At 44.9% G+C, this 24,529-nt stretch overlaps 2 protein-coding genes across 9 annotated transcripts in view; one reads left to right on the forward strand and one right to left on the reverse strand.

Annotated features, from left to right (window-relative positions):
- Nucleotides 1–24,529, forward strand: part of LOC146829091 (uncharacterized) — a 351,679-nt gene that overhangs the window by 239,543 nt on the left and 87,607 nt on the right. The window contains exon 5 of one of the 3 annotated variants that reach the window (XM_085607725.1): nt 18,907–21,228. The exons of the other annotated variants lie outside the window; for them this stretch is intronic. Within the exon in view, the coding sequence (XP_085463851.1) occupies nt 19,117–20,982 (1,866 nt within the window). The 5' untranslated portion in view covers nt 18,907–19,116 and the 3' untranslated portion in view covers nt 20,983–21,228. Of the gene's footprint in view, nt 1–18,906; nt 21,229–24,529 lie in introns of those variants that run through there. 3 annotated transcript variants of the gene reach the window in all.
- Nucleotides 1–24,529, reverse strand: part of ARL13A (ARF like GTPase 13A) — a 304,644-nt gene that overhangs the window by 208,134 nt on the left and 71,981 nt on the right. The window lies entirely within an intron of this gene.

The following is a 24,529-nucleotide window of genomic DNA, read 5'->3' on the forward strand; positions in this document are numbered from 1 at the left end:
TGCTTTGGGAAGAAGCACTAGCCCTAGCCTGCATGCCTCGTTGTGGTCCATAAACATGCCAGTGGCCCCTGAATCCACCATGGCCACAACGGGTATCCACTGGTCATGCACTCCCACGTGCACCGTGATAAACAGGTGTCGTTGTCCCTTAGTGACCGAGTTGGAAAGTGAAGGGATGGATGAGTGACTCCGAGATGCCCCTTCTCTGGTCTTGGAGTCCTCTAGTTTTCCGCCGGTATGTCCACCACGGCTGTTACCGACCGGTTGGCCCGATAACGTGACGTCTTCGGTTTGGCAGGGCATTCACGTACGTAGTGGCCTTTTTTGCCACAATATAGGCACAATCCTTGTTTACGGCGTGACTCTTTCTCCGTGGCTGTGAGGCTCGCTCGTATTGCGCTGATGTCCATGGGTTCTCCCTTGGATGCGGTGGAAGTTTCAGGACTTCCCACCGTCACATAGGATGGAAGGGATTTTCCTTTTCTCCCATGATCCCCCTTTCTTTCACTTAGCCTATGTTCCAGCCGTAATACCAGGTTGATAAGGCCCTCACATGTCTTGGGTTGAGGGTCAATATGAGCCACGGCGTCCTTGAGCTCATCGCACAGCCCTTGATGGAAGAGCGCCGTCTGTTTAGCAACAGGCCACTTGGTTTCCGCAACCAGCCTTCGGAACGCGTTGAGATACTGCACCAGGTCGTTGGATCCCTGTCTCAACTCAAGCATTTCACGGTCCGCCGTGTACGAGTCAGCCCTTCTGTCGAATACCTTCAGGAATTCCTCGCGAAAAGCACCCCAATCACATAAGAGGGGGTCGTCCCTGCTCACCAGAGGTACGGCCCATTGTGCCGCGTTTCCAGCCAAATAGGATATAAGGAAAGCCACACGAGCCTGACTCGTGGGGAACGCCTTTGGTTTGCACGATAAATGTAGCGCCACTTGTGTGAGGAATACCTGCACTGTGTTAGGATCCCCACTGTACCTCTCTGGTGTTGCCAAGGGGATGGCTACCGGCATTTCCACTACTACCGCAGGGGTCTGGTTCGTGAGGGAGGTGCTGGGCGTGAGCGGGTCCAATTGGATAGCATCCAGTCTGGCTTTTACATCGGCTGTTTCTTGCCTAGAGGCAGCCACTTCAACGTGCATGGCCGCTAAAGCAGCCAGCACATCATCAAGTGTTGCCATGTCTGTTATCGACCGGGAGACAGTTAGTGTTATTAAGGTCGGATATTTTGTAACGCCCTCAACGTCTCAGGATCGTTTAACAGACACGACAATGAGGACGCAACCACTTGTGAAGGGTTAGTTCTTTTAATGAAGGCAAATAAAATACAAAGAACAAACAAAAGTTATAGTCACTGGAATCCTCCAGGCTAAGTACGTTACCAGCCCACAGCACGGATGGTCCTAACCGTCCTCTGCATATACGCCGATCCCGGCGTATGCCAACAGAGGGCAGAAATGAAATGGCCGACAATGCCAATCGGTAGGCTGTGAGGGGCACGAAGAGTGTTGGGGAGAATCGAGGAGTCAGGGAAACACCCAGCCGGGGTCTCTACCTGAAGGGAGCAGCCGCTCAACCTCTTCCTCAGACTGCACCGGGACGCGGAGTCACCTCCTGGTGATGCGTCACCGATACCCCAATCACAAGCAAAGAAGACTGAACCGAGAGCAGCCGCTCGATCGATCCTGTGGACTTCCGAGTCTGTAACGCGGCAAACACCTCCTGGTGTGCGTTACAGCTGGCAGTCCCTGTGTCTCTGGTCGGGCTGGGAGTTACGACTCCAACCAGCAAAAGCGCCACTGCGCTTGGACTCAGCCGAGTCAAAAAGCGAAGCTCAATGGTTGACCGGTAGAGCTTCCGGGTCCTTCACAGGTGACGATGGGGCAAGACACGGCCCAGGGAGTAACGACTCGACCTACCTCCGTTCTTGCCTTACTGGAGCACCACTCCGGAACACTGCTCTTCACGAAGCAGGTACGTCGGTGTAAACACAATATCCGACAGCCTTGTACCTCCCGGTTCCTCCCTTTATAGGGCGTGTTTTCCTTGAGTTATGTAACAGCTCTCCTGTTTACATAAGGGCGTGTTTCCCTTGAGTTATGTAACAGCTCTCCTGTTTACATAAGGGCGTGTTTCCTTTGAGTTATGTAACAGCTCTCCTGTTTACATAAGGGCGTGTTTCCCTTGAGTTATGTAACAGCTCTCCTGTTTACATAAGGGCGTGTTTCCCTTGTATGACAGGAATTCTTGACAGCTCTGTACAGTTGGGGCACAGCGAGTGTAACACTATACTAGTGTTCAAAGACAAAGGAAAGTCTTACTTCAGAGCATCACGACACACCTACTTTATTTGTGGCCAGACAGCCTATGTACAACTGCCCTTAGACTGGGGTGGGACGTGCTATATATCATTTCTCCTACCACCCGTTTTCTTGGCCCCATCGAACTATCATCAAAATCTTCAACTAGCACTTATCAGGCACAGACGAGGGCTCGATGCCTCTGGCATTGACCAGACTGAAACAGCTTGGGAGCAATATACAGATTTCAACAAAGGATTCTTTTTCTTCGTAGGTCCCGTCCAGAATAGTAAACTTATCCGCAGACTAACAAGGATTCTAGAAACAGTTGCTAATGAGACTGCATCAGCCCTGGGGAACTTGACCCAGGAACAGTCTGCTATGAGAATGGTCGTTCTTCAGAATCGTCTTGTTCTTGACGTCATCCTAGCGGATAGGGGCGGGGCCTGTAGGGTCATCGGTTCCAGCTGCTGCGTTTTCATACCTAATAACGCACCGTCTGTATACAAAGCAATAACAAGACTCCACAAGATTGCCCAAAGCATACACCAAGACCCAGGCACGTGGACTTGGTCCAGTTGGCTCTGGGAAATAATATCAGCATGGGGATGGAAAGTGTTGACGGTCTGTGGACTAATACTACTGATGATATTCAGTTGTTGCCTATGTCTGCAGTGTGGCCCGGCCATTTGCGGCCTGTGTGCTACTGCATGTGTTCCACATCCCCATTTACAAAGCATTGAAAATGGAAAAATAATGCTGCAAGAACAGATTGACTGTCTAATGAGAATAGATATGACGTAAGGGTCCACTAGGGGACAAGGAGGGAATGAGGAAAATAAAGTATCATGAGGCCTATGTGTCCCCGTGTGCTCCCCCACACTCATGTGCACATACATGTCACCTACGTATTTCCCCTCCATGGCCTGTCTATCATGATGCTCATGCTATAACGTGGCCTGCCATAATCCAGTCTCCCATGAGAGAAACGACAAATCTGCTCTGAGGCCTACACGTTTTGCATCATGTTTTCCCGCATTTCCATTATTGTGGCCCAGCCAGAGCCGAAAAGAGGCTTCAGGCCTCAGAACGCTCTGAAAGCTGTAGCTGCGTATCCTTGGCCTTGCACACTTGGGCCTCAGCCAAAGGGGCCCTGTCCGAGACAGTATTGAGCACGGTTATCTGCTTACTCCTACCGAAATCACATTCCTGCCTGGAGAAGGAGGGATAAACATGACATCTGCAAAGGAGAAAGCCTAGCCTTTCTGTCTCTTTTTGTGTGATTACAAAGCTCACGTCAGTGAAAAGCCCATAGCCCCCGTGCAAGACTTCAGCAGTAAACGAAGAAATAAATGCCACATTGGCCCTTGGTGATGGGCAACCTATGTCACGAATCAGTCCCTGCTCCAAACTTTAGATATCAGATAATACGAGATGTGCTGGTCACCCTGACACTGAAGGCCTCACTTCTAGACTCCAGACTCCCGGTTGCATAGCAACCCTTTCACACGTCAGTTACACGTCATGCTCGAGTTGAGCACAAGTAAGGCAAAGTTCCAGTAAAGTTCCAGCTGATCACGCAACCCCCTCTAGGCATCCACCCACCTCTGACACTTACCTATTATCATCAAGTGGACGCCTACTTACACGCCCACATGCTCTTATCTCATTCTCTCTTGCTCCGCCTGAAGCGCTCTTGCTTACGTATATTATTACAAACATATATATACTGTACTCTGTGAATAAAGTTTGAGAATACCTTTTTGAGAACCCTGGTCCTGATCCCTTGTGGTGATGGAACTATTCTCCCTATAACTCGAGTTATTTGAATAAAGCCCTTTTGAACCTGATACCACGGACTCAGCCTTTTGTTTCATGTATAATTGTATTGATATCTAGAAATTCGGAAACTCGTAATCATTTATTTACGACACTTCCATACATATCCGCTCGTCCAGACTGAAAATTGCACAAATCCCACGCAAATGAAAAAGCAGATCTTGCAGTCAACCCTTCTCCTACGTTGCTCCTAAAGCATGGAACGACCTCCTGCTACACATTATAGCCTCCAACCTCACTTCTTGGATTCTGCACGAGGTGAGAAGACCTGTTTGTTTGAGTAGTCCCACTAGGCCCTAGGTTTGACTAGACTTACTCCTACTCAGCGCTCTACAAATCTGCATAACAACTTTTATCCACTAAAGATTGGCCAACTGCCCTGACAAAGAAAGAAGAGTGGCATGTCTTGGTGACAGTAATTCTTGCAGAGTTCAGTTTTATCATTGAACGTTTGTACATATTTTTAAAAATGTGATCAGATAAATTCCAGTGAATAGTAAAGTGTGAAGAAAGTTTTTGTCTGCAACAAAATTGTCTATATGCTACTACCATTGCAGTCTTAATATCCTGGGAGTTGGCAGACCACTGTGCATCTCTCTCCAGTCTCCAAGCAAACATGTACTTTGTGCCCCACTGACATGAGAAAAACAAACAGCACTCCTTCACTGACCTCCCCAAGAATGCCTACAAATTAAACTCTTAATCTTTCAAACACCAACCAGCCCACATTAGAAGTCAACACTTTAAATGAATGAATAATATACAGCCACATGGAACTCAAGGCACCATTTAAAAGACGATCCTTCATGCTAAAACACTCGGAAACATTGGTGCACTCATGAAATCTGAAATACACCTTCCACAATGCTAAAAGTGAAGAAACTAACAGAAGGAAAGCTCTTTGAGGCTCTCAAGCATTGAATTGACCCACTCCCACAGCCTACAATCCTACAATTAGTTGAGAAGAAAAATGTCATCCACCACTTCTTTACCAAGGAGATAGACAAAATCAGGCCCCACATTAATGACACAGAACAAATACCCACCCTACCTTCAATCACTCACCACCCTATACCAAACCAGACCTATTCTCAAACAAATTGGTAGTAGTCTGGGCCTGCGTATATGAGAAGGTGGCCTGATATATGCTGCCCACTAGTTATAGTGGGCACCTTGTATCAGACCAAACAACCCCTTATTGGTTATAGGTTAAAGACAAACTTTATCGAAAGCTATCCTAGTGGTAGCTATGGAGAGCAGCCTTCAGGCTAAGTCTTGAAGGAATGTAAAGCAGTCTATAATATCTTGAGTCACTAAATGAAAGATATCCACACCAGGTATATATATATGAAATATATGTATTTACTACTAAACACACCCTCCTAGTCTCTTTATGAGGTCAAAACACATAAGTTACACTTCAATAATCACAGTAAAATAGCACAAATGCACGTCAGGCCCTAGGGGCGAGCCAAACCATATACTAAAATAGTGGTATGAGAACCATGACTTAACTAGACACAAGGCCTAGAGCCTGTAGAATCGCTGGACCCCAAAGAGCCACCCAAGGTAGTGACACAGGGGACCCACGGGGGCCGTGTGCAGTGTGTGAACACAGCCGCAAGCTCCTGTTAGCTTCTATGGGGAAAGTCGCGGTTAGATTTTTAAAGATTAGTGACACTTATAAATGAGTCAGGACCAAACCCTTTTGGACTTAGGAAGTTCTAGGGCAAGCACCCACGGGAGCACCGGAGTACTCGTGTTACCTCACCCAGGGAAGCCGGGTGCATAGGTGACTTTTGGTGTTGGGTCGCGTCGACAATTTCAATGGGAGCTGGCGAAGAAGTGCTGCTGCCGTGAAGATACGAAGTGTCCGAAGGGATACAAGCCTGGATCAAAGATGAGAAGAACCTCAAAGCAGAGGGGACACAGTCTGGGTCACTAGTCAGAGACCAGGAGGGCGATGAGCAGATGCCCACCAATGTTGGGTGATTTCAGGTGAAAGAGGTGAAGCATAACTCTTCAGCCATGAGGTCCAGGAGGCACCGAGGACAACCAGGAGCTGGATTCAAGCTGTCCCACAAAGGATGTCGAGTGCTGCAGCGTCGGTGCCCGGATTGGATACAACAAGCCTTGGCAACAGCAACCCACGCAGAAACGAGAAAGATGCTTCGGTGCAGACCAGCAAGGGACTCACCACTGGGTTGGGAGTCAGGACACGTCTGGAGCAACCAGGAAAGCCCAAGGAAATACAAAGTTACCCCCTCAGGGACCCACCAGTTAATGGACCAGGGATCGGGAAGGGACCTCAAGATGAAACACAAAATGGCAGCCCACAGGTCACTCGGAATGACCAGGCCAACAATCTTTGGTGGATTTAGTGCTCGAGCTGGGGGCTACAAGTCAGCCCAAGCACAACTTCAAGAGACGTTGAGAAGTCAATGCACTTGCAGAAATGCACGGTGACCAGGAGTTCCGGTTCCACGCTACTCACGAGGGCTGCGGGTCTCAGCTTTGCTGGGGACTTGGGTCAGCCTCTGAGATGTTTGGAAATCCTCTTCCTGGGCTGCAAATACTTCAGAGTCTGGCAGGAGCTTCAATAATGCAGACTGGCAAATTGCTTTGTTGGTGCCTGCCACGCAGGGGAGTCACTCCTTGACCCCATGGGAGATTTCTTCAGTCCTCTGGTCTTGAGCAGAGCGTTGAAGGTCCAGGATTCAGCTACAGAGTTTCGTCCTGGGTAATCTAAAGTCCTAGGGACTGGGGTCCCATACTTATACTAAGGTAGGGGGTTGGACATACTCTGGGGACCCACCTATGGGAGAGTTTGGAAAAAGGGGTGGCTACACCCATTTCCTTTGTCCAGTTTCGCGCCAGAGCAGGGGCTGGAAGCCCCTGAACCGGTTTGAGCTGGACTATGCACAGGGACACCAAATGTGCCCCCAGTGCAGGACTTCAAAGCACTCAGAGAGTGCTCCCACCCAGCCCCAATACACATATGCCTGTCTGGGAGGTGGTTACACCTCCCTGTGACAGGAAACCTATTGTCCAGGCCTCCCCTGCTGGAGTTTCGGTCAGCAGCAGGAGGCCGTGTCTGTGGCTGCAGCATCCATTTTGTGATGCCAGGGCTCTATTAATTTTCTACCAGGTATACCAGTGCTGTCATGTCTCTTCCTCTAGAAGGGTGGGATCATACTCCCACACCAGTTACTGGTGTGGGGGTATGATTCCAAGGTGTTTGACACCAAACACGTCATGTTTCCGTGCAGCTAGTCCAAAATTAGCATTTACTGTTTGGTTATAATGCACTTAAGTGTATATGGTCAGGCTGCACTACATACAACATCAGAGAAGGGTCTCCGAATGCTGCAGAGGGGTTCTGCTCATGCAGGGGCACCCTCTCACATAAGAACCAAGCACTCTGCCTTCAGGATTGATAAGGCCTGCCATAGGAGTGACTTATAGGTTTATATGTGTGTATATATATATAGTGATATAGGTAACCTATATCACAGTAAGGGGTGCAGGCACCACCTTACCCAGGCTGCAGTAGCAGACCTGTGGTGTCATTTTGGGTGGCATAATACATGCTATAGCCCCTGGTAGGCCTCTGAAGTACCTATGCCCTTGGTACATAGTATACCATATACTAGGGGCTTACAAGGGCACCTCAGATCCAATCTGTAATGTACCTAAAGTACATGGAATCATTTTAGAGAGGAAACAGCTAGGCTGGGGCCCTGAATAGCAGGGTCCCAGCCAGACTAAAGTCGAAAAACAGTAAAACACCAGCAAAAAGTGGGGGTAAATATGTGAAGCGGATCCTACTCTCCTACAGCGTACACCTCCATCTGTTTTTTATTGCAGAGAATTCAAACTCATTACTGGTCACCAAGCACTCATTTCTGTTCATGAGAACCCCAATGCCAATATGTGACCTCAAAGTGAAAGGTAGCCTCTATGCGTGCAGGCCTGTACATTTCACACCATTCATTTGATGAGGAAGAAACACAGTCAGGCAAATAGTTTCTCAAGATTCGCACTATCTCACTATTGAAACAATTCCTTCAACAGCAGAGGAATGTTGTTCATCAAGTCCAACCTGTAGCGCTGGAGATAGACGACAACAACATTGAGAAGCTGAATGTGTTCTGTCATGCCCATAGTGAGCCAGCATGCCAGGAATAGGTAATTCTACTATGAAGAACGACAATGATTCTTCCAAAGTTGCTGAAAAAACTTGTCATTGAAATTGCTCTTGAAGTGCTTAGAAGAGCAGTGGAGAGTGAATGACTTTTTTTGCTAAAGGTTTGGTTCCGAATTGTGGATACACCAGTGAAGATGCACTCTGGACCAGTCGTATTTACCAAAGCCAGAGCAAGTACAGTCCTCTGCAGATGTTACCATTGCCACAAAGGATATGAGAGGCAGTTGCAACCGATGCCTCTCAGGTCACTATTTAACCAGCAACATCTTGAGATTGGCATAAAAAAAATACTCAAGATTTCCTTATGTTCTAGTTTCTCGCCCAACACCAGGGCCGACAGCTTCCAGGTAGGCATCCCAGATGTTGATGACTCCAGCAAGGAACCTCCTCTTTTTAAATGGAAAGAATTCCAGAAATTCGTTAAGTATATGAAATACAGGCATCACAAGATATCGCCCTGATGGCCGCAAGTGGATGGCACTGTGGAGACATTGGTCTTTTTTTATAAATTAAATATATTGTCTTAATATGACAGTAACATATGTAGACACGCAAAGGATATTTATAGAAACAACATGTGCATTTACATTTAAACTGACCATAGCTAATGTACGCCTGCATTTTAAAATGGCTACCATTGGTTGACATCTTGCTTTGTGACACATGAACGTTTCATGCAGAGGCAAGCTGGAAATCCAATTATTGAATCTTTTGCCTTCTTTCCCATGTGAAGAATATTTTTTTTCTTTGTGGTAATCATGGAATGTCTTAATGAGTAGTGCACTCATGAACACACCTGCAGAGTACAGACCCATCCTTGTATCTCATCATGTTATAGATAATGTAAGTTATAAGGATGCTGAGAGAAGTTGTATTGTGAGAAGTCCAGAGAACCTAACAAGCATATAATTGTATCATCTTGCTTTAACCTGATGGAATAGTTTCATTAGAACTGCTCGTAGGTGTGTGAAATGTTAGAAATGTGTGGTTTAAGCTAGTGGAGTATAGATTATAGTTTAGACTGGTTGTCCATGTAGCTTAGAGCAGAGTAGGAGGTGTAGAGTACTCTCCCAAGCATGAGAACTGACTTTCCTTTGTCTTTCCCTTTGCAGTGACTTCATGCTGGTTTGTCCTCTGATATATGAAATGTTAATCGCTTCCGTGCGTCGGACGGCCCCCGGCCCTCTGACGTCACAGTGGGCGTGTGAGGAGGACGAACCACGCACGCGTGGAATTCTCCCGCACAACGGGGGCATTTCGGCCACAGCGAAGCGGTTAATTCATTTTGGGTTTGCATATTAATCAAGCATATGTCTTTGGATCATTAAAAGATACTAATTTAATGTTTGCCTTCTGTAAACCTTTAACCTTTTATAGTTTGAAAACATAATCATTTTCTATTTTTCTTGTGGATCTCAATGTGCTTTACATTTATTGAATGTATTACTTTGTTGACCAAGCTCAGCTGTGAAATTCGATTCATCCAATAGCGCTTTATGGGTCCTAAAATTTGCCGAAATAAAAGCACTAACATGGTTCACAGGCACACACCAGAACACCATACAAATGTCTATACTAACATGCCATTTTCCTTTGTCCTCTGCCAAACTATCCAAGACTATGGAAACCCCCTTCACAGGAATACCAGAAAATCCCTGGCTGAGCTAATGTTTGGAATGAAGGTGAAAACCTACTTCCCACAAATAAAAGTCTCTATTTTGCCTGTATATCAAGAGGTCCAGGAATGAGATAGTCCTCTGAAATGGAGACTCGGTGCTTCCTAAATGTTAATCCTCACACAAAGACTAATCCTCTCTCTATCCACAGCATTACATAGTGGGAAGGATCAACAGGTCCATGGTTATTTATATTTGTGTATCAGTCATTTTTCAAGGTCTTCCTTGGAACACCTCGTGGGTCTCCCACAGAGAGTGGCTGTAACGAGACTAAAAATCCTTTTTATGTCCATCACCATGAAAATGAATTCTCAGCAGACAAACCACATGAAATTTCACACCACTTCAAGCTTCCTGTGTGACTTGCCTAACCAATATACAATAAGTTTCACTCAAACTATAAATTACAGTGACTTTGAAAATGTGTTTGAGAAGGACCATTACTATGTTTTCGATGTCTTCAGTAATGGCAGTGATGGTGACTATGGGCGACCATGAGTGGCTGTGGCCATGGCAATGGTAATAACCAAGGGCCAGATGTACGAAATCGTGTTGTTGCGATTTCCTAATACCCAATATTAGGGATTCACTTTTAGGAAATCACAAACTGTGATGTACCACAGTGTGTTTTATACTGTTAGAGATTCGCAGTGGCTCGCAACTAGACCTGCCTCATCAATATTCATGAGGCCGGTTGCAATTTGTGACCCATTGTGAATGGCTACAATCACAGTGATGGTGGCCTGCTGGAGTCAGGAGACCACCATGTCTGTGATTGCTTTTTAAAAGAAGCAAAATATTTTTTTTGTAATGCAGTCCGTTTTCCCTAAAGGAAAACGGGATGCATTTAAAAAACTAAAAATGAAAAGCTACCTTTTCATTTTTAAGAGCAGGCTGTGGTCCAAAGGACCACTGTCTATTCTTAAAAAACTTTTGGCGCCCACATACACAAAGGAGAGAGGTCCCTTGGGGACCCCTCCTGTTTGTGAATGGTTGAAGTTGGTGGTAACTGCAAATGTTTTGCAACAGCATTCCCGGTTGCAAAACATTCCTACATACAGCTGCGATTCGGTATCAAGTAGGGACGCCCTAAACATGCCCTCCCTAATACCGAATCGTAAACCCTATTTGTGATCTGCTAATAGGTTACTGAATCACAAAGACGGTTTGGTACATCGGATAATGCTTTTTCTGGTCACAAACAGCCAGGCTCTGCGAATTGGGCTGTTTGTGAGCAGAAGCAAGCTTCTTACATCTGGTCCTATGAGTGCAGCTATTTCTTTTATGGTAGTTATGACTTTGACAGCGGCTAAACTATGACTGAGACTGGCCACAGCTGCAGCTTTGACAATGGCTGTGACTATCAATGTTGTGACTCTGACAACAGCGATGACTGTGATTAATGACAATTGGCTACATCAATGGCGATGGTGATACCTTTAATGACAGCTATGACTTTCATGGTGACTATGAATATGGCAATGATTGTGACTATGACTGACTATGACGTATTATGCCTGTGGCTATGACTGAGCACAACTGTGGCAATAGTAAAAACTATGACTACAGCTGGGACGTTCATGTTGACTAGGACTAGGACAGTGGTTGTGACCATCACTAAGATTGGCTGTTGCATTGACCATGAAAACGGATATGACCAATTTTGTGTCTATGACTACGCAATGCCTGTGACTATGATTGAGCACGAATGGCTGTGGCCGTGGCGATGGTAATATGTATGGCTACAGCTATGACTTTCATGTGGACTAAGACCAGGACTATGGCTATTGCTTTGACTATGTCAATGGATATGACTATGATTGTGACTGTGTCTGCCTTTCTGTGGCGATAACTACGGTAATGACAGTGACTGTCACTACGAATATGACTAAGACTACGGCCTTGATTATGACTATGACCGTTTACATTGCCAACTTTCCAATGTTTATTCCTGCATGATCCAGAAAGACACCAAATTGAAATACATAAGGAAAATGTGCTAATAAATGTGCATTATGGATGCTATTATGAACACATAAAAAGATTCAAATGTATTAAAGAGCATAACTAGCACGAGCAGTAATGTACATACAAGCCATCAAGTATGTGTGCCGTCTGGATGTGCCTGTTTTGATACATCTGCCTGCTTCCGCACTGCTTGCATCTGCACTCTGCTCCTTCACAGGGTGAAATATTGGCTTTTATTAGAGGTACCAACACAGTTTACAAAATCCGCAGGAATCTATTGGATAGGTGTTTTACTGTAATCCTATAATCGAACCGTGATTCGTTACTCCCCGGCAGTCAGATCATCTGGTCTTGTCTCACCCTGTAACACCAACCTCTCCTTGTCATGAAGTGGGATTTGTGTCTTACGTCAGACTGATTATCTCAGTTATTTGTCTTGTGGTCCTTTTTAGGTCTCACATAGACATGTTGTTTACTGTTAGTGGGCCTGAAGGCCGTCCATTAGTTACCATTGGTCGGTATTAAAGCTACTCTCAATTGCTTGCCTCCTGCTGGTCAGTTATGTGGTCGGCACTGACCTCTTTTTGCATCTGACTGCCCCCTGGAGCATGTCCCTAGCACTTATGTCCTTACACTGCTCGCACTTCTGGGAGCTAATTTTTTTCTTTTTGTTGAGTCAGTCTACAGAGTGCATGTTTCTTAGCTGGCTCTGTTGTCTGCTACATTCTGAGCCGGGAGGCCAGATGCTTTTGTCCAGCCCTCTGACTTTTGTTGCAGCTTTTATTTAGCGCAAACTCGACCCGAAGGTATTAGATTGCTTTACACAAGGACAAATTAATTTCATGAAGGACGGGAAGATTAAGGGCCTGATTCACAAAGGGGCTCTGCACACGAGGCGGAGGCCCTGCAGTCATGAGGAAGTCTTCACACTCAGGAAGAATCTGCGCAATGAGAATTCCCATTGCGGAGATTCTGCCCTGAGTACGGAGCCCATTTGTGAATCAGGCCCTATGTGATTTTCCTAGTCACAGGATGTTGAGCCGGTGCAGAGACACACACCTACTTCCAAAGATCCAAATTCTGTAGCTTGGGCTATTACATCATATCCTCGAGCCTGGTTTGATTGTAGATATCAGATTGCAGATCTTGCTTCCAGGTTTGAAGTTATAGAGGCCAGTGCAAACGCTGACGTTATTTATTTTTGCAATGGAAAGCTCTGCATTCGGGGACTTGAAGCAAAATGACATATTTCTCCATAAAACAATTGACATCTGACTGAAAGTTTAGAGGAGAAATATGTGAATGAATGAATGAATGAAACATCTTATAAAGTGGACGAATACCCAAGACTGGAGCTGAGAAAATCAGAAGAGAGCAAACGAGGGCCAAGTCCTAGGGGATCATTGGTTGAATAACCAAGTTTTGAGGTTCTTCCTAAACGCCAGGAGCGTGGGTGCTACTTTAAGTTCCGGAGGGAGGCGGTTCTACAGTAGAGCCCATGTTCTAAAAAAGCTTCTACCTCCCCAAGTAACACGTTTGAAGGATCGACCCTCAGCAAGTTAGCTGAACTAGACCGACGATTTCTGCTGGGGATGTAACACACCAGATTTGCCTTCAAGTAGGCAGGAGCTTTTCCATAGATTGACTTGTAAGCTAGACAGAGAGCCTTAAAAGAAATGCGATGGCGGATCGGAAGAAAGTGCAATTGTCTGATAGAGACCCCGGGAGATTGATGTTTGGGGATTTTAAGAAGAAACCGACCTGCAGCATTTTGGATGGTCTGGAGTTTTTAAGTGAGCCTTTGGAGAGGCCGGTATGCAGACTGTTGCAGTAGTCTAGTCGCGAGAGAACTAAGGCTATGACCACAGCCTTCAGTGAGTCAGCCGGCAGAAATTTTTCAATTTTCTTGACAATTCTGAGTCAGTAGAAGGAGGAAAAAGTAATTAGGTTAATTTGATCTTTAAATTTCAATTCACTGTCCAGCATAAACCCCAAGTTTTTTACTTTGGAAGTTGACGTAGGTGTCATACCCAGATCTGACAGCCACCAGAGGGGGGACCAGATTGCTGGATTGTTGCCGAATTGAATAACCTTGGTTTTCGAGGAGTTCAGCTTAAAGCAATTGCTGGCCATCCAGCTATTCACCGCACTCATACATTCATTGAATGTGTCGCCAGCCCCATTTTAATCTTTAGCCATTGATACTATAATTTGTGTATCATCGGCATACGATGCCATGGATAGCCCAAAAGATCTGATAAGAGTGGCAAGTGGAATGACATAAAGAATAAATAGAGTTTGGGCTAGGGAAGATCCCTGGGGTACCCCACAAGGCAAACAGAAGGTTCCTGAGTTAAAAATCCCACTTGACACCACTTGTTGGCATCCTGAGAGAAAGGATTTGAGCAGCACCACTGCTGAATCGTTGAACCCAAGATTCTGCGGTCAACAAGTACTTCATGATTGACCGTATCGAAAGCCGCTGAAAGATCAAGCAAGATCAGCACTGCATTAGCTCCCTTATCAAAGGATGATCTAATTTCCTCAGTGGCTGTGAGCAGCGCAGATTCGGTGCTGTGATTCTCTCTAAAGCCGAACTGTGTATCCTCTAAAAGATGATGAACCTCCAAATAGGAGGAAAGTTGGAGGAAAGTATGTCAACAAATAAATGCATGACTTGTTCAATTTAGTTGCATAATCTTAAAATTTTTATATGGAACCAGATGAAAAATATAACAAAAGCAACATGCTACATGCTCTTGCGACACAAACATCCCAAATACCTATTTTAGTGCTTTGATATTGGGTAAACAGGCTCTGCTGCCTGGGAGATGAAGAAAGAGTAAATTGTTTAATAACTTCATTTTGTTTAGGCACAGGAAGATTACGTGATTTACACAGAGTCACAGGATGTTGTGCCTGCATCGAGACTCAAACCAGATTCCCCAGCTCTAAAGTTGGTAGCTTTGGACATTATGCCAAATCCTCTCCCCTGGCTTGCTTGCAGATAACAGATAAACATGTTTACATTGCTGACAGTATTTACTTTGGCACTGGGAAGCTAGCATTTGAATCCATTCCCTCCTGCCATGTCCTTCTTTCATTTTCTCCCTCCCGCCACACTGTCTCTGTCCACTCCAAATATTTCCACTCCATGCCACACAATGACACTCCACATAATTCAACGTCACTCCATGCCACATAATTGCATTTCACATAATTGCATTTCACATAATTCAACACAATACCATACAATTAAGAACCATGCAATTCCACAACACACAAATCCATACCGCATAATTCCCCTACACACAACACATTTCAACATCTCACAACTACACACCACACAATTCAACTCCACACAATTTCACTCCATATCATTCCACTTCATGCCACATAATTACAGTTCAACAAATTCAACACTACATATTTTCACTCCGCTCCATGCCACATAATCCTACTTCACATAATACCCTCCATGCAACTTAATTCTGCTCCACTTGAATCAACATAATTACACTCTTTGCAACACAATTAAACTCCCTAATAATTCTTTTACAGATAATTCCACTCCACGGTACATAATTACACTCCACGCTACATAATTACACTCCACGCCACATAATTACACTCAACAAAATTCAACTCTGCACCATGCCAGATAATTACACTCCACACCATGCCACACAATGCCTCAAATTCACACCATGTAACATAATTACATTCCGCATAATTCATCTTCACACCATGTCACATATTTACACTACACATATTTCAACTCCTTCCCACAACATCCACTCAGCTCCATAACACATTATTCCACTACCCTCCCTACCACACAATTCAACTCCACAAAATTCCACTCTACACCATGCCACATAATTCCAACCCAAAATGTTCCACTCCCCATCACATTATTACACTCCAATAATACAACACAACACCACACAGTACTATGCTACACAATTCAACTCCACACAATCCCACACAACACAATTGCATTCCACAAAATTCCACTCAACGCAACACAGATCTATTCTACACAAGTCAATGTAACACAATTCCGCACCACACCACATAATTCTATTACACACCTTGTAATTCCACTGCACACCACATAATTCCACCATACAAAGCATAATTCAACCCTATAACACATAATTCCAATCCATGCCACTCCACACCACAATTCCACTCCACATAATTTAACTCCCTGCCACATACTTATAGTCCACATAATTTCACTCCCCACCATACAACGTAATTCCACTCCACAAAATTCCACTCAACATAATTCCACTCAAAGCAATTCCACTACACACAATTTCACTCCACACAATTCAACCCCACACCACATAATCTCACGACACACTACATAATTTCAATCCACACCAAATAATTCCACTCCACAGGAACAAAAGGAAAAGCCAGAGGCAATAGTCTCGAAGGTGGGACCTATTGGCTTTGCCAATGCCTGTTAAAATATTTCCTAGAGAGGGGAGACATTATTCTGGCCCACAGACGTAATCCAGTTGTTTTAGGATGAAGCCTACAGTTTACTAAAGACATCTTGGGACATTTAAGAAAGCTTCCCTGGGAATGCATTCTGCCCACTGCTTCCCACTAGCGTTGTGGTTAGTAACTCATATTTGCTTGCTTTCTATTTGCTTGCTTTGTTTATTTTAGGTTGTCCAGCATGAGTTTGTCTGTCAGGTGGAGCATTGCTTGTTTACTGCTGTACCCTTCCGAGTGCTTATTTTCTGTAATCAAGCCTTTAAATCTTGTTCTTCTCTTGCCAGATTTGCTGTGCATTTGAAGACAGAGGTCGAATGATAGGCTCTGTCTACCAATGGAGCTTGGTGTTTACTTTTCTTTCTCTGACATTAAAGTGAGAGGATTTATGTGACAATGTGGGGGTGTGCATAGGAAAGGCTTTTTTTCTAGCACACAACAAAAATGAACTGTGTTATATTTCAAAATATATCAGCATTAGGAAAGTATAAATTAAGTTTATTTTTTTGTAATTCTGAAGTGTGGTGGAAACACATATTTGGATATGATCAAAACACATCAATGCACTAGGTGATGACATTTCCACAGATTATCGCTTGGGGGCATTCAAACTGTATGTCTGGTCATTTCAATTGAAAATGTGTTATCTGCAATGTCAGTGAGCTGCAACACCATGTATACTCCACACTATGCCACTCCACTCTACATCACTCCACTATACAACACTCTACCCCACTGGACTCCACCCTACTCTATGACACATCATCTCCACTCTATGCCACACCACTACATTCTTTTTTTTTTTTTTTTTTTTTTTTATTGAGAGTTTGCCTGGTGTACATGGTAATCCAATCAGTCATTACAAATAACCAATGATAGAATATATACACATTCTTCTACAACCATACTAATTAAGAAAAAAAAAAAAAAAATTACATAACACAAAATCAGAAAATAACCACAACATAAGTCATCAGTTTGATCTTCTCCAGCTATCAAGAGGAGCCCACATATTTTTACCCATTTCCCTTATTTTTTCCCCCTTTTGATCATATAGGCAAGACTCAATATTATGTATCGCTAGGAACCTGGCCAACCACATTTGAAAGGTTGGGGGGGAAAGATCTTTCCATCCTGTTGAAATAAGAATGCGCAACACAGCAACCGATACAAATACCAGTGCTTCAGCAGAGTTAGACAAGTCAGCTTTGCTATCTACATCTACCACCACCTGCGTAGAAGATAGAACAATTCTACATTTTAACAATCCGGCCAAAAAATCTGAGATTTCTCTAAGTATCAAGGATAGCTTATCACATTCGAAAAACATATGTAATAAATCTGCTGGGCCAGTCTGACACCTAGGGCACTTATCATTCTCCACCAATCCCCACGAAAACAATTTGGCTGGAGTAAAGTACAGATTGAACAGTGTTTTAAAATGCTGTGCCCTTAAATTAGATGAACGTAGCAATTTTTTGTTTAATATAAGCGCTAAATCAAGATCCACATCCGGGTTGTCTAACTTAATGGATAATGCATGTTCGGTTTTTTCCATATCATCCTGTACACCCACCATGAGATGATTATAAATATGTTTAATTTTATTTCCCCCTTTCCCTACGTAATCCAATAACGGGCAGCATGTAGTAACAGTAATTTTCGGTCTAATTGCCCTTAACAACCGAAATAACTGACTATAAAAAAGCCAGTGAGTTGGTGGTACCCCAAATTTGACCTGAATTACATCAAACCCAATAACCGCTCCACTTTCCCACACATCCCCGATGGTCCCGATTCCATGCTCTTTCCAAAATTGATAGTGCATACCCGTATCCAAATGTGGAAACAATTTAGAATTCCATAGAGACAAATATGTATTGATTTTAGGAATCTCTAACAACTTTTGAATAGCTTTTCACATCCCCCATATCCCACTTACAATCTTGAGCCTCACCTTTGAATAATATCTGCTGTCGACTTCCATCAATAGTAGCCCTACAGCCTTCTTCCCCAATAAAAGCTCAAATATAGTTGGGGGGTCCTGACTATCTCCCTGAATCCCTGGTAAATTATCGTTTAATTGGAATAAAATTGACATTTGAGCTAACTGGGAAGAGTAATGATACAAACGAAGGTTTGGGAGGGCCATTCCACCTCTATCGTGAGGGAGTGACATAAGCATCAAAGATCGTCTTGTTTTCCCATATTGCCATATGAACCTATTGAAAACTGATTCCAACTTCTTCAGTAATTTTTCCTCCAGCAGGAGGGGGATAGCACGAAACAAATAAAGAATCTTGGGGAACATTGCCATTTTGAGAACATTCACCCTCCCCACCAAAGATAGGTGTAGAACGTCTAATCTTTTTAACTCCGCCCTAATTTTTCTTTGTTTTAGATGGGGGCAAGATGGCGGCCGCGTGAAGTGGCTGAGAGCAGCAGATCGCGGGAGAGAGATGCCGATCGTGCTGGGGAGAGAGCACCAAACCGCAAGCTGTTAGCTGAAAGCCGAAAGCGCTTTGGGAAAAAGTTTGATGTTTAGCACAGCGTGGGATGCAATCGCAACTTGAACAATTTGAATAATTTGAACAGCTTGAACAATGGAATAATGCTCCTAGAACCTACCGGCTCCAGAGCTCCGCTCCTGTGGACGTTGGCCGCTGCCGCAGTTTGCGCATCTCGCCGCTGGCGCTCCGTTGCTGTTTGGGGGAGGAGACTGTGTAGCGGAGCGGAACTCCGCGCAAGCTTGGTCGCTGGAGGTAAGGAGCCGAGTAGGATTCAGGACTGGGAGCCGCGGTGTCCGTGTCCCAGGAGTGACATCTCTATGACCAGGAGGAAGGTTCGTACGACAAGACCGGCCACGATGCCTCCCAAAACTGCTAGGGAAAGCCCGGGGACACAGAAAGCGAAGGGAAAGCTGGCAGGCGGATCAGGGCAGGAGGGGCTGGCTCACTCCACTAGAACGCACTCTCCCCTTGCTCGGAAACAGCGGATAATTGGGAAGACTCGTCAGGCTTCTTCCACCATGCTAACGGATATGTTTGTTAAATTAAGTAAGGAGAAGAGGGTGGATGGCAGTCAACATCAGATGTCTCCAGGGAAAATACAGGAGCCAGCTCTTAGTGTAGGCGGAGCAGGAGCGGATAAGACACATACCTTTGATGTACCTCTAGTCGAAGGAGAACCGGTGGGTGGTGTCTTGAGCTGTGTATCCGAGGATTCACCCAATACTAATAATATCTCGGCTGTGCACGAAGCATTGGCTCCCATAAAAGCGGACGATGTCATAAACGCTGGCATTCAACCCACCTGCAGCATTGGCCCCTCTGAACTTGGCAACGAACAGCAGCGCAAGGAACAGGATAACTATGCAGTCTGTGAAACCCTCGAGTCTGTTTCTAGGGGGTCCGCCCTAGAAGTAGAGAGGCTGGGACAGGGGCCAGCTGAAAAAGAAAAAGTACCAAGCGAATGCTTCTTTTCAGTATCTGAAGATGCTGAATGGTCAGACGAGGAGGGAGAAGAAGAAGATCCAAGCTTCGTATTAGATGGTAGTACTCGGGGCACAGGAAGTGATCAAGAACCTGAGCCGCCCATTACCACAGTACGGCCCACTGTTGGTCCTAAAAATTTCAAGAGTCAGGTTAATCAGGAGCTTAGATGGGAAGACTCGTCGGACAGGCCACTACAGGGGAATCTCACCCTAGAGGCATCTCAGGCATCACTATTGGAACTAATTCATCAAGAAATCGTTGCTCACCGTGAGGAGACTCGCCAGGATAGTAAGAAATCACAAGCAGCTATGAGAAAAATGCAGGGAGCTGTGAGGAAACTATCTAAGGCATGTACAACATTGGGTGACAGGGTCTCCAATTTGGAAGAAAGGATTGTAGCTACAGAAGCTCAGGCCACGGAGGCAGTGGCCAAGGCGGATGCTCATAATTCGCAGCTTTCAGATATACAGTGGAAGCTCGAGGATATGGAGAACAGATTGAGGCGGAGCAATCTCAGGGTCTTGGGGATCCCCGAGGGGTCCGAAGGCCTAGATATCAGAGCTTATGTTATTAAACTGTTTGGTCAAGCCTTTCCCGAGCTATCTAGCTGGAACTGGTCTTCGGAAATTCAGAGGGTCCATCGAACCCCGTTCAGAGTGCGTAGAAATACGAAAGAGGGCGACAAGCCGAGAGCTATTCTGATGTTTTTTGGAAACTTTGTTTTAAGGCAATTGATTGCCGAGATGGCGAGGCCGGATATGAGAAGATCTAGTGAAGGGGTGACTTTCTTTGTTCGCCCGGACTACTGCCATGTCACGGTAGAAAGGCGATGGAGACTGCGGCAGCTCATCAAACCTTTTCAGGACCAAAAATGTCAAGCCTATCTGATGAATCCAGCCCAGTTGAAAGTTATTAAGGAAGGGAAGATTAATTATTTCTCCTCTGAGATTAAGGCGAAGGAGTTTCTTGATGCATTAGGTTAATGGGGCCATTTGGGAGTACTGAATTAAGGGAATTAATTCAAGCATTGTATTTCATCAGGTTGTTGATAAGCATAGGGCTTGGTTTGCTTCTTTTTCTCTCTCTCTCCTTCTTAATGTAATGGCCTTAACAGCTTTAGAGAAATGTCTGGTTCCTGAGTACATTTTGGCCTTACGTCTCTCTCTCGCGACCATGCTCGCATCACATGCTCAGTCTCTACTGAGCGCCTCAACTATGGGTAAGGTGCAGGGGTGCAGGGGGGTGTGGGGGGGGTTTGGAGGTGGGGAAGGGTTGGGGGGAGGGGGAGGGGGCTGGGGGGAGCAGGGGGAAAAAATTAAAAGAGAGTTTATCTGGTGTGGTAGGGAGGTATTCCAAACAGGAAAATGTAGATGTAGTTGTAGTGAAGGCTATATGTGCTGGGGGTCTTGCCTTTATTTTTTTGGGTCTGTGCATAATTCTGTGCTTAATTTATTTGGGTGCTTTGGGTGCTTTGTGGTTAAGGAGGTTTTAAAATCATGAGAATGGCTAATATCAATATTTGTACTGTCAATGTTAACGTGCTGAACAATCCGAAAAAGCGTCAAAATTTGTTTCATTTTATTACATTTAACAGGTTAGATATAATCTGTATACAAGAGACTCATCTACCTTGGGCCAGCCGTAGTTTACTCTGTATGAAAGGGTTTGATATTATAGCCTGTACCACACAAACTTCCAGTGTAAGGGGGGTCGTAATCCTGGGTAGAACGTCTTTGGGAGGGGCAAAGAGGGCAAAAAGTGACAGAATGGGTAGGTGGGTGATCGCAGAAATGAATTTTGGCTATACAATTTGTTCAATATATGGTTCAAACTGTGATGACCCGGATATATTTGATTTGTTGGAGGAAGAATTAGCGGACTGGCCAACCCCATTGATAGTATGTGGCGACCTAAATATTTCTATTGATGGACATAATTCACAGAATTATTCTGGGTGGAAGCCAAGGGTTTTTAGGGCTCTTTCCTCCCTTATTAGATCTCATGGGCTAGAGGATGTTTGGGGTACCAGGGAATCACAGAACCCGGGCTACACTTACTTTTCACACCCGTTTCAAAAGTATACCAGACTTGATTATTTTTTTATTTCGTCGTCAGCATTGAGCAAGGCTGGTATTAAGAAGCTCCCCAGAATAATATCTGATCACAATCCTCTAATTCTTTCTTGTAGCATAGATACGGCAGGGAGAACCCGCACCAATTGGACCTTCGAAAGAAGACTACTATCCGATCATAGATTTATAGATCATATTTTAAAATGGACCAAGGAGTTCTTCGATGCCAATCGATATAGTACCTCAAGGAATGTCGTGTGGGAAACTTTTAAGGCGGCCTTTAGAGGGGAATCAATTAGCTGCTCAGTGAATTTAAAGAAAGCAGATAAATTGGAGCTGGAAAGGTTAATGATAGATTTAATCAAAGCAGAGGAGCTCCATGTGAGAGATATTGGAAATGGAATAGATGGCTCGGAAAGTGCAAAAAGTTTGACTATTATTAAAGCTAATATACAGAGATTAGTTACACAGAAGGAGGTAGGTGAGTATCAGGCTTCCAAGGCCAAGCGCTATGAGACAGGTGAGCAAGCAGGTAGGATTCTTGCCCTACGAATAAGACAGGATAGAACGAGGAATGTAATCTCAAACATACAAGAGGATGGTAAAAATTATTCAGAGCCTCAAGACATCCTCAGAGTCTTTAAAAAATTTTATCAAAAATTGTATGACTGTGAGGATCTCCCTATCAATCAGCAAGATCATCAAAGATGTGAGTTTGATAATGGAGGTAGAGTTCTTGATGAATCACTGAGGGAAAAACTGGATAGAGACATTACTGAAAGGGAAATTAAGGATGCCTTGCATGAGCTGGCTGTCGGGAAGGCTGCAGGCCCCGATGGAATTCCCCTAGAAGTCTATAAGAATATTGAACCTGAGATTGTTCCTATCTTGTTGGATTTGTTTAACGGTATCCTATGTACAGGCATTATCCCCGATTCATGGAAAGAGACAAATGTAATTATTTTCCATAAAAAAGGCAAACCTAAAGAAAACCCAGGCTCGTATAGGCCTATATCACTCATTAATGCAGACACTAAACTGTATTCCAAAATTTGGGCCAAAAGGTTGGGGGGGGTTATTGGCGGTCTTGTATCCCCCTGGCAGCATGGGTTTGTGCCTGGGCGGGGCACTACAGATCATATACGGAGAGCAATCGCTCTGTTCGACGCTCATGCTGCCAGGGGGGGCGAGATGGCCATGATCCTCCTCGATGCAGAGAAGGCCTTTGATCGCGTAACCTGGGACTATCTTTGGGGTATTCTTGAAGATAGAGGATTTGGTACAAAAGCAGTTAACGCTATCAGAGCCATGTATAAAGATCCGGTAGCCAGGGTGTCGGTGATGGGGGAGAGTTCTGAGAAAATTAGGATCAGGAGAGGCACTCGTCAGGGCTGTCCCTGCTCCCCGATACTCTTTGCGCTATATATAGATCCTCTGATCCATAGAATCTTGAATTGTCCATTGATTTGCCCAGTGATCGTTAATGGGTATAGTAATAAGCTGTTGGCTTATGCCGATGATCTGGCGATTCCTACGACCCATCCACAGCAGGCGATGACGGCACTAGTGGAGTTGGCAAGAGAATTTGGTAAAAGATCTGGGTACTTGTTAAATGAGGGGAAGACCCAGATTATTGGTACAAATAACATCATTAAGTCAGATAATAGATATGTTGATTCTGCAGTATATTTAGGGGTGAGGATCAATGCAGCAGTAGACAAGATTAATGCAGAAAACTACTGTCCGCTTATTGGCTCAATAGAAGCCACACCACTACATTCTATGACACTCCAATCCACAACACACCACTCCCTTCTATGACATGCAACTCCACACCACTCTACTCCAAGCCACTCCACTCTACACCCCTCTACTCTATGCTCCATCACTCTATGCCCCTGCACTCCACACTACCCCAATCTACCACACTCCACTCCACCCCAGTCTACCCCACTTCACTTCACAACAATCTATCCCACTCCACTCTACCCCAATCTATCCCACTCCACTCCAATCTACCCCACTCAACCTCAATCTATCTCACTCCACTCCAGTCTACTGCACTCCACTCAATCTACCCCAATTCACCTCACTCCACTCTACCCCAATCTACCCCGCCCCTCTCCAATCTACCCCACTTAACTCCAATCCACTCAATCTACCACAGTCTACCCCACTCCATTCTACCCCCACTCCACTGTACCACAATTCACCCCTATCCAATCTACTCCACTCCATTCAATCTCAATCTACCTGACTCCACTCAGTCTACCCCAATCTACCCGACTCCACTCCAATCTACCCCACTCCAATCTACCCTACTCCAGTCTGCCCTACTTCAATCTACAGTAGTCGAATCTACACCACTCCACTCAATCTACCCCACTCCACTCTAATCTACCCCACCACACTCCAATCTACCCCACCCCTCTCCAGTGTACCCCACTCCACTCCAGTC

This window comes from Triturus cristatus, chromosome 5_2 (assembly GCF_964204655.1).
Source record: "Triturus cristatus chromosome 5_2, aTriCri1.1, whole genome shotgun sequence".
Taxonomy (NCBI): domain Eukaryota; kingdom Metazoa; phylum Chordata; class Amphibia; order Caudata; family Salamandridae; genus Triturus; species Triturus cristatus.